The 11,523-nt window shown below is 37.0% G+C and overlaps 2 protein-coding genes across 2 annotated transcripts; both read left to right on the top strand.

The window, feature by feature from the left end:
- The first annotated feature begins 1,207 nt into the window (after window positions 1-1,207).
- On the top strand, window positions 1,208-5,759 carry LOC108363228 (probable serine hydrolase). Its single transcript, XM_017616521.1, has 2 exons — window positions 1,208-1,287; window positions 4,763-5,759. The coding sequence occupies exons 1-2, from the start codon at window positions 1,264-1,266 to the stop codon at window positions 5,741-5,743; spliced, it is 1,005 nt and encodes a 334-aa protein (XP_017472010.1). The 5' UTR covers window positions 1,208-1,263; the 3' UTR covers window positions 5,744-5,759.
- Window positions 5,760-9,896: 4,137 nt separating this feature from the next.
- On the top strand, window positions 9,897-10,907 carry LOC108363225 (probable serine hydrolase). Its single transcript, XM_017616517.1, has 2 exons — window positions 9,897-9,911; window positions 9,981-10,907. Exons 1-2 carry the CDS (start codon window positions 9,897-9,899, stop codon window positions 10,905-10,907), a joined length of 942 nt encoding a protein of 313 aa, XP_017472006.1.
- Window positions 10,908-11,523: the final 616 nt, after the last annotated feature.

Below are 11,523 nucleotides of genomic sequence, written 5' to 3'. Positions count from 1 at the left end.
AATGGCGAACGCATTTTGAAGAGGACTTTGCTCTGGGAACAGGGTGGTCACAATCTTGTTGAGTAGAGTTGCTGGGGCCGGCGATTCATTTTGGGATTTCAGCCGCTTAAAAACTATTTTATAGGCTGTACCCCACGGTTGCCTTTCTGCTTCATCGCACAGTGATAAGAAGGATTCACGTTTACTATCTCGGATTGCCTTTTTTAACTTTTTCCGCTTGTCTGCATAGCTCAGGCGGCAGGAGAGCTGTTGTGGCGTTCCATGCGCTCTTTGTGCTCTTCGCCTCGCTTTGTGACACTCGGACCGGAGGGCTGAAATCGAATCATTCCACCAATGGACCGGTTGCTGGTGAATTTTTCCGGACTTCCTTGCCATGGAGGTATTACATGCTCTTCGTATCATATGCATGAACCCGTCAACCTCTTCTGCGGCTGCTTTAGTTGCTGTGTGTTGCTGCAAGGGACTCAGAGCTTCGAGGAATAGGTGTTTGTCAAACGTATGTAAGTATGCACATATGTGTATGTATGCGGTATTGTGCGTTAACTATTATTGCTTTACTAAGCTTTTTGCTCTCTCTCAAACTCTTCTTGCGAGACTTTATTATTTCGTCGAATGTGTTTTATTCGCTTCAGTATTTATGTAAATAGTTTGAAATCCCTGTTTTCTTTTAAGTTTATAATTTTAGGTGTGTATAGTTACAGTCAGTACTAATTTTTACAGGAACCTGCAAATTTTTACTTCAAAAGTGTATAATAACCCAAAAAAATTGCAAGAGAGCCCAGAATCGAGAGCGTAATAACACGGGAGAGCTGTAAACTCTTGTCAGTGAAATTTTTATTAGCAGAAGAATAAAATGTCAAAAGCCGCCATTTGTGGAATTGGTTTAGCGCAAACAAAAGTAAAATGAATGGAAATCAAAATATTAACGATGTACTGGACTTTGTGTTTGTGTGTAAAAAAAAAGAGTTTAAAACTGATTTCTAAATAACAAAATGCTTACAGCAGAATATCAAAACAGTATAACCACTAATCACTCGCAAGTTTTCACTATAACTTTTCCGTTAGTTTTCTCTTCTTCTTAATTTCACGCTCTATTTTGCTTTTACGCTCTCGCTGCAATTTTTCACTGGAGAAGTTACTATACACACCTTTTGATGTGGTGATTTTGTTTTAGTTAATTGTGTTAGTAGTGCTCCGACATTGAAATTCGGTGGTTCGCTTTTTGTTACTGATTACCTTTGCTGTGCTTCATCAATTAAAATTATGACTCATGAAAAAAAACTAGAAGTAAGTTAGTATACTACTGAAATACATTTTTCTATTAAACATGTACATACATATGTATGTACATATGTATATTTAAACAATTTTAATTTTGATTACAAATCGAGTATCAGACCTTTATTTGCTGCAAAGAAAGCCGCGTTAAAAGAAATTTAATTTATGCTTTAGAAAGCGCTCTCTAATTCTTAACCTTCCTTTGCACGCGCAGGGTGTGTGCGACCGAAAATTGTAGAGCCTGCGCAATTAATATTAGTTGATAAAATAGCATTAAAATTAAAAAAAATTTATTTCTTCTTAACATAAACAAAAAATCTAAGATTTTAAAGGAAACAGTTAGGGGATTCACAAGGCATGTTAAGCGTCGTAATATCTTTAGTCTTAAAATGTTTCTATGTAAATTAACAATTAAAATGGTCTTTGGGGATTTGCTGTGTATGATAAGATGTAATTATATACATATTCTATTCTATTAATTCAAAAACATTTCGGTGTAGTTAGAAATCCTTTAAAACCAATTTCATTGTTTGTTCCATCGTCGATCTTACACTCAGCCGTCGATATACCCGCGTCGCACAGTGGGCCAGAAGAAGGAGAAAGTGGCCAAAGATGTTTTTAGGCTATTTAAACGTGAAAAAATAAGGAAAAAATATTTTAAAGGTATAGGCTATTATCTACTTCGAAAAGTACCGGGTGTCCCAAAATTATGAAATTTTGGAAGTTTTAATAGCCTGAAACGTATTTATTCTATTTTCTACCATTCTATTTGGTATTTTCTGTAGAAAGCTTCTGGTAAAAAATTAAAAAAAAAACAGGGTTGCCAGATATATGAAAATTTATAATTATTCAAAAGCTCCACAGCATACTTTAAATTCTGTAGTAAAACAAAAACCGTTTGCAGAGATAAAACAAATATTTTAGAGTGGGTTTTCACCTTTCTAAAAAGTTACAATTACGTTTATTAAAAAATGTATGCTTATTTAATATCGCAATATGGGTATCAAACGGAAAGTGTTTGAACAAGCTTTAACACTACATGTTTTTGAGTAGGGTTGCCCATCTATCAGCTAAGGCTATCGTTTTAATTAATTAATTCATATTATTTAGGGAAATAAAAACAAGAATTTAATTGAAAAATTTTGATTAAAACCTTATTGCACATCTGGAGGCTAAGCTCTTTTATTGAACACCTAATTTTTTATAATTGAATGAACTTTACTTTACAAAAAATGCCATTTAAAAAAGTAAAAGCTTATTGCACATCCGGAAGCCACATTCTTTCACTTGGTAACTCATTACAAGTCCAACGAACGGCGATGATCTTATAATTTTTGCAAATGTCGCAACACTACTCAAAAAATAATACATCTAGAGGCCCTTTCATTTGACATCTCATGTTTGGTAATTCTAGGAACAGATCTTACAATTTTTTAGAATGGGGGAATTTCTAAGTACTAATGATAATACTCCTATCGATACAGATTATATTAAACAAAATATCGCCCAAATCTGTTTAGTAATTTTCGAGATTAGTGTGGTCAAAAATCTCGACTTTGCTTTATACTATGTAAGGAAGGCTATTCCATTTCATTTGGTATATCATTTTGTTATCCAACACGTGAATATCTTCCATTTTTTAAACAGTTGGCAACCCTACTCGAAATAATAATACAATTTTGCACATCTGGAGGCTAAGTCTGAAAACACTTGGACAGTGACGGTGCAGAGCTGATACCTTAGCTTATTAAGGTTGAATATAATAATTTTCTTAACAGTTGGAAACCCTGTTAAAAAAATAAAACAGCAGTTAATTACAAAATGCGTAAATTATCCGCGATTTTTATTAATGTAGATGTCTCTAGCTATAAAAAAGTTCGCATTTTTTTTAACAGTGGTGGCTAGCATTGGCGATAATCGGCATAGTGTACTTTACTTAAATACATATGTAATTTTTATGCATTCAAATATCTTTTAAAACAAAAAAATAATTGTCAATATATTTTGTTACAGTACTTTTTCTAAGACTCATTGATAGTTTAAATAAATTAAAGAGCTAGATCAGTAATTTTAGAATTCATTAATAAATTGATCAAATTTTGTTACAATTAAGCCTTGAACGCTTTTCAGATTTTATTGTTCATCGGTCGCATAGACCAATGCGTGGGTATAGGAAGGTTAAGCATATGTACAGCTGACTTGTCTGTGTGTGTGAAAATATTATCATATTAAGAGCAAGAGTTTTATTTATTTAAAGTGGGCTAAAAGTTTGGGATAAGATTTCGCAAGAGCTCACCTGCTTGATAACTGAAATCTTGTTGCTTTTTTGGTTTATAATTTTATTAAGTACTAGCAAACGTATTTTTGTGTTGCTAGTGCCTCCCAAAACTCTTATGGCTTCAGTCATAAAAAAATAAAATAGATTTGAAGAGCTTTATGAAGTAAGATTTCGAAACGAATTTTTGTAACCTACTTTATATTTTATGAATGTCGGTGTTAGTTAATATATTTTCGAAGATATTTAATCGTGAAAATTTAATTTACAATTTTATAACTCGATTTCACATGTCGAGCATTTTCTTCAATGATGTATTAATCCAGTATCTACCTTATCTTATCACCTTAACTGAATTAAATTTTTCAAATAGGTAGCAACCCGCCTAATGAATATTTTCGACAGTAAACTTTCTTAAACCTCTTTAGTTTGATGCCCGTATCGTAATATTTAATTTATCTTACCAATTGAATCGAATTCAAATTAAAAAAAAAACAGGTGGCACCTCTACCCAAAAATATTTTTGGCAGTAAACTTTCCTAAACCTCTTTAGTTTGATACCCATATTGCAATATTTAATTTATCTTATCAATTAAACCAAATTAAAATTTTAAAACAGGTGGCAAGCTTCCCCAAACATATTGTTGGCTGTAAGCCTTAAACCTCTTTATTTTGCAATATATATATATATAAATATTGCAATATTTACTTTATCTTATCAATGTACTTAAACTGCAGGTGGCAACTCTTAAGTTAGACCTCTAGCAATGCATCGGTGAAAATTGCATTCAATTCCATGCATTCGTTTATGAGTGATGCGCGTACAACCATACAGACGGACAAAAATTCTAAAAATTGTTGTTTTGGCTTCTGTTGTTGTAAATATTTAATAAATATTCTCCATAGTAATTTTTCTTTAATGTCTATAATGTAAAGACGTCGGTTGACTGTTGAAGGCCCAAATGTTATCTTTGCAAATAAATATGTTAAGAATTGTTGAGTTCAATAATTTTGTTTGCGTTGATAGCTGCGATTTTGAAATTATGTACTTGATGGATGTTAAAATGTGAGCTTAAGCTTAAGTGGGCGCGCAGAAATAAGAGCAAATAAAAAATGTACTAATTACTATTTTTTTCATTCAGCGTTTTTTAAATAATAAGCTTTCAAAGTAAATTTTATAATCAGCACTGAATTTGTGTCATTTTTCAGTTTACAGAAATCACAATTCCCGTACCTTGGGGTCATATCTCGGGACGTTGGTATGGTGATCATACAGTTCGACCGCTGCTAGCTTTACACGGTTGGCTCGATAATTGTGGCAGCTTTGCCAAATTGGCACCCCTACTCATACAAACAATTGGCAGTGTGCTTTGCATCGATCTTCCCGGACATGGATATTCTACACATTTACCACCTGGAACAGTTTACCATTCTCTAGAATATGTACGTGCTGTCCTACGACTGATGAAGGTATACAACTGGCCGAAAATTTCATTGCTGGGTCATTCCATGGGTGGAGCGGTGGTGTTTTTCTTCGCAGCACTATACCCCACTAAAGTGGATGTGCTAATAGGGATTGATGCCATCAAAAGACCGGTTTTGAAGCCACAAGACAAAATAGAATATTTTCGACATGCGATGGGCAAAGCATTGCAAGATAATCAGCGTCTAGTCGATGACACATCCCAGCAGGAACCACCAAACTATACGTTTGCCGAGTGTGAGCAATTGCTGCATAAGGGGTCGGGCTACTCGGTGGATCTGGAAAATTGCAAATATATCTTGGAAAGGAATTTGAGCAGGTCACAAAAATATCCCGAGCGATACTATTTTTCGCGCGACACACGCCTTAAGTACATAACGGCTTTGGATGGAGACCATGCACTTTTCGAAGCCATGGCTATGCGTATTAGTGAAGCTGCAGTTCCTTATGTGGTCATAAAAGCAGGTGCTTCAAACTATATGGACGATGAATCGATGCAGTTAATTCGTTTATTAGAAAAGCATAATCCAAATTTTGAAACACATGTGATTGCCAATGGCAAGCATCATGTGCATTTGAACGAGGCACCGGTTGTGGCAGAGTTGATCGCATCGTTTTTGAAGCGACATCGCCCATTGACAGTTGTACGTGCCGAGCAGCCAGGTGTTGAAAACAAAAACGAAACGGTGGCAAAGGGTAAATTGTGAACTTGAAAACGCATGCGTGTATTTAGATTGTAATTAATGTTTATGAATTAACTAATAAAAAATACTTTGTATGTTTGTACGTGGGCATTCTGTGATATACTTACATATGTACATACATACACACATTGCATAGTATATGCAAGCCATGGCTATAGTATTGTGCAAAAAAATATAAAAAATTTATATTCCCAAAATCTTATATTTTTTTACGTGNTGAAAACGCATGCGTGTATTTAGATTGTAATTAATGTTTATGAATTAACTCATAAAAAATACTTTGTATGTTTGTACGTGAGCATTCTGTGATATACTTACATACATACATAACACACATTGCATAGTACATGCAAGCTATGGCTATAGTATTGTGCAAAAAAATATAAAAAATTTGTATTCCCAAAATCTCATATTTTTTTTTACGTATTTTAAGTCATGAGACCGATAGCATTAAAAATAGGTATCAATGTCCAGGCAGTGCGGCTCTGGAACTCATCCTTTCAGACCGCCTGCCCAGCCCGATATCTAGGGATGCTTCTGCTTGGAATCCTGTCCATTCCGACCAGTGTTGCCAGAACTTTTTGGGCCGACCGGCTAGATTGGCAAAAAAAAGCGGCTAAAAACGGCTAAAATGTTTTAGTGAAAATTCACATGCTTTATTTAAATAAATCGCAAGAAACGAAAGACTAGTTAACACCATTAATTTATATCGAGTGTATATTCCTCATCATCAAATGAATCACTATTTTATATATCACCTGAATTCATTAATTTTAAGAGATCGTCATCTACAGTAAAATTATGGCAGCATTTTTCTTCACGTTTTAAACCGTATATTATATATAAAATAGCGTTTAACGTTTTAACGCACATTGGATTTCTTTGCTTAGTTTTTATTATATTCATTGAACTAAATATTCGCTCTACTTCTGCATTACTTATAGGCAAAACAAGAAAACTAAAAACTAGGTTGCAAAGGTCAGCAAAAGGGTTTTCTCCTAGGGCATTTCGAAATTGTAAACTTCGGCCCAAAATTTTACAGTTGAGTCTTACTCCAGGTATGTAACGTTAACCGTTGCCATTGCATCTCTATTGATGTTATTTCGTCGGCATTATATTTGTGTTTTTGTTGCTGTAATTGAACAAATAGTTTCGGTTTAATTACTCTTAATGCATTTCCAACCGAAAAAGTCAATTTTTTTTTAGTGTGGCAATATTTGTAGGGAGGTGTTGGCGTAATTCCTTTATTAAAGTGATAATAAAATAGCGACCATTTACTCGAATTATTTTCTCGGCTTCGTGGTCAAAAGCGTTTGTGCTTACTTTTGTTTTTAAATACTCTTCAAAACTGTGATAAAACTGAGGAAATGGAGCAAGGTATGGTTCCAACGGGGAGCATATAGGATCAAATGTGTCCGCGCTAATAACCACTAGGGAGCATAGATGCGAAAGTAAAACATTGAGTTCATTAAAAATCTTCATTGGGTCTGCATTATCGCTATCGAACAACTTGTTTACTTTTTGCACCTGAAAATTAGGCAAATAGTAAAATCGGCCAAAAACGGCTAACTTTTTTTTACAAACCGGCTAACAAATCGGCTGCCGGCTAGATCGAATTTTCTCCGGCTAGTTGCTATCAAAACCGGCTAAATCTAGCCGGGAAACGGCTAAAATGGCAACGCTGATTCCGACAGCCGCCACAGCTGCAACAATCGCAACAATTGTAATATATGTATATGTAAAAAAAATTCTAAGCTTTGCCACATATGCCATAAATTTATACTTTGACAGTTGACAGCGGTCTAGTTAGTTGTCAATTTCTCTAAAAATAAATTCTTTTTGAAAATGCCACCTATTAAGTTTTTAGATACGTTAGTCACGAATTTTACGTCAAATTAATATTTTGACAGTTGACGGCAGTCAATTGGACTGACAACTCATTTAAAATGAAATCTTTTTAAAAATTCCACTCATCATGTTCTTAGACACGCTGATCACGAATTGTATATCAAATTAAGAGTCTCAGAGTAGACAGCTGTCAAAATCACTGTAAATTTTTATAAAACTAAGAAAATCTTTTTTTTTAAATGCTCAAACCTGCTCCCAGAGAGCACTCTTCAGCAAACCGACATATGCGAGCAGTCGACCCACATTTCCTGCTCGTTGAGTCGATACTCCGAAGAAGTAGTCCAATTTCAAGATGCTGCAGAGAAAAAGATGCCGCTTACGGGGCCACGCTGCGATCGGCCGCAACGTGAACTATGTGGGACCGGTATAGCGAACTGAAGACGGAGGCGAGACGTTTTTGCCGCAATAAGAAGAGGCCGAAAAACCGGAGTGTGAAGAGCTTGAAATGCTGCCAGGATAGGAAAAACATCCGAAAGTTTTATTAGACAGTTAGGCGACTTACGGCACGGTACCGATGTCAAGAACGTGCTTGAATTATAGAGGAAACACTTTTCCATCCTACTGAATTCTAGCAGCACTGAAAGCTGTGGAGAAGGCAACCCGAGCCCCCGGTCGATGATGCTGGAGTCGATATCCCATCGCCCGATTATGACGGCTGAAAAATGACAAAGCTGCTGGGGCTGATGGCTTGCCAGCCGAGCTAATCAAGTACGTCGGCTAGCAGCTGATAAGGTGCATGCATCAACTTATATGCAGTATAAGGTCAGATTAACGCATGCCCGACGACTGGAATTTAAGTGTGCTCTGCCCAATCCACAAGGTAGGCGACGCCGCCATAAGCGCCTACTACCACTGGATAAGCTTTCTAAGCATATGTTAAAAGTTATCGAGCGTATTGTGCGAACGACTGAAGCACACCACCAACGAACTCATTGGGTCTTATCAGCGTGGCTTTAGACTTGCCAACTTCACCATAGATCTGGGAGAAAAGGAACGACTTTATCTATTTATCAACGTCAAAGTCGCTTTCGACAGCACTAAAAGAAGTTGCCTGTACGCCTCGATATCTGAATTTGGTATACCCGCGAAACTGATACGGGTGTGTAAATGACGTTGAGAAATACCACCAGCTCTAGTAGAATTGGAAAATACCTATCCAAGCCGTTTGCCACCAAACGGGGGTTCAGATACGGCGACTCCCGTTCGTCTGCTTTCTAATGCTGGTGAAGATTATAAGACCTGCAGAACTGAATTGCTCAGGACGATATTTTCGGTAAAAACAAGGGCTACGGTTGTTCTGCCTTTTGGGGATTATATAGAGACGAAAATCGAATGAGTCTGGTGGGGAACGAGGACAAGACGAAGTATCTCGTCATATATTAAACAAACAGTCAGCGAATAAGCACCTTGGTACCCATGTCACTTTTGAGAGTTATAAATTCGAAAGAGTAGAGAATTTCGTTTACTTGAGACCAGCATAGTAATGTCAGTATCGAAATCCAACGCAGAATCACTCTTGCCAAGAAGTGCTACTTTGGACTGATTAGACAGAAGCATGGACAATGACAACATCCGATTAGGCGGCTCTTGAAGTATGTCATAGACATAGTGCAGTGAACTAAATTACAGTGGCCCCGCTGACTTAGCCATCTCTTTCCAATGGACACCGACGCTCCGGCTCTGAAAGTATTCAACGCGGTCGCGTAGCAGAGGAAGAGGGAAACCCCCTACGATCGAAAGGCCGAGTGGAGAAGGGCTAGGCATTTCCAATTGGCGTCAGTTGGCACAGAAGGGAAACGGCTGACGTGATTTCTTGAACTCAGTCACAGGGCATCTTGAAAAAAAAGATTGTAGATTTTTTTGAACCAGTCTAGTAGTAGTAGTCTGTTTCTAGCACAACCACATTTTATTTATGTGTAAAAAAAATATATATATATTTGTATGTATTTTCTGACTTTAAGTTTCATAAAACTGCCACAATACTGTACATAATACGAGCTTGTGCAAACTAATACATTAAATGAGATCAAAGTTCGTTGGTAAAAAATGTATGTTTTATTTTTGCCAGAAGGTAAAGTAACTTGTTTTTTTGGTTAATAAATTAATATATTTTTTTTAAATTTGGAATGCGATTATGAGATTCTTATAATTTATGAATTGGGAGCGTTTTAGTCTGTCACTAACCATACAGTGTGTACTTCGAAATTCAACTGCAGTTCCGTGGAGGCGTGAATTTAAAGAGTATGAAATGTCGGAGAGCCAAGTAAGTAAATAGAATTAACGCACAAGCGAGCTTAGCGAAGCTGCTTTACCCTCTTTTTACTTTTTACAGCCCGTCGAGTTGCAAATTCCCATGCCCTGGGGACACATTGCTGGCTGCTGGTATGGCAGTCGACACCTTCGACCGCTACTGGCCCTGCATGGTTGGCAAGATAATGCCGGCAGTTTCGCACGTTTGGCTCCACTTATAGCGCCACACCGACCCCTATTGGCCATCGATTTGCCCGGCCATGGACGTTCTTCACACTTTCCTACGGGTTTTTATTACCACTTCAACGACTTTATTCGCGTAGTGCATCGTGTCGCTCGCTACTATAAGTGGCATAAAATATCATTTCTTGGTCATTCATTGGGAGCTGCGCTTAGTTTCTACTATGCCGCACTCTTTCCTACCAAAGTCGATATGATCATTGCAATCGATGCACTAACCACTCCATACTTCCCACCAAATATACAAATCTCCTTGACGTCCGTAATGACTGAAAAAGCGCTCAATGAAGAGGATCGTTTGCAAGAGCCAGCGCCCCTCTATACTTATGAGAGTTTAAAAGATTTACTATATCGTGGCTCTGAGCAGTCGGTGGAATTAGAGCATTGTGAATTTTTGCTAGAGCGCAGCGTTCGACGTGTACAAAGCAATCCCGATATGTATTATTTTGCACGCGACAATCGCGTCAAGCTGGTCGAAATGTTGTTCACTCAGCCGGAACTGGTCAATGCACTGGCCGAGCGAGTGCGCAACATTCACTATCTTGTGCTGAAAGCTGAACTTTCGGATTATATAAATTTGGAGAAGCAAAAGGAAGTTATTAACGTTTTACGCGCAAACAATCACACTTTTGAACTGCATATATTGAAGCGTGAAAAGCATCACGCCCATCTGAATAGTCCTCATCGAGTGGCGGCGATTGTAGTGCGATTTTTGCGTATGGCGTATGGCGGTGGAAGGACTAACAATAAGTTAAATGGAAAGCTTTAGTAATAAATAATATAATGCTGATACGAATATATTTCTTAATTAACTTTCGAAAGTAAAAAGTAAAGTAAGCGTGTGTTTGATTTAGGATAATCTAAATAGTATGGGTGACTTAAAAAAAAGGCTGACATATTCAGAGAAAGAAGTGATTTGAATTAAGTGAAGAAGAAATTACCGTCAGTTTTCAATATGTTTTAAAGTGCACACACTCATCGACGACGTAAACGTACGTTAACGTGTCAGCTGACACGATCAAACTTATGCAAATGAAAACTCACCATCGTGTACGTGCGTTGGTTACGCGTGACGTGACGCTCTCAATCAAAAGTAAATTTTATATGCTGCTACGTCCATCAACGTACGTTTACGCTACGTCGTTGACTGCTAGCGCCTTTAGACAAATAAGCAACTGAATCAGTAAACAGCCTCTCTCTTACAGGCCATTTCCACCAACAGCTTAACTGAAGTTTAGAGCTCAGATAAGTTTCAAGAATTTTAAAATGGGTCGATCCGATGACCAAAAGCTTGAAAGCTGCTGAGCGCAATTAGAAATTTATCGCATGCGATATTTTCTCCACTTTTATGCCAGTTTAGCTTGCGGACAGCGGTGTCAATTAAA

The sequence above is a fragment of the Rhagoletis zephyria genome, unplaced genomic scaffold (assembly GCF_001687245.7).
Source record: "Rhagoletis zephyria isolate East Lansing unplaced genomic scaffold, Rhagoletis_zephyria_1.1 Rzeph_scaffold_01221, whole genome shotgun sequence".
Lineage (NCBI taxonomy): Eukaryota > Metazoa > Arthropoda > Insecta > Diptera > Tephritidae > Rhagoletis > Rhagoletis zephyria.
This window is presented reverse-complemented; position numbering and strand designations above follow the sequence as displayed.

Coding starts and splice junctions, on each gene's coding strand:
- LOC108363228 (XM_017616521.1), top strand. CDS start 1,264: ATGACTCATGAAAAAAAACTAGAA. Junction 1,288..4,762: donor CTCATGAAAAAAAACTAGAA/GTAAGTTAGTAT, acceptor GTCATTTTTCAG/TTTACAGAAATCACAATTCC.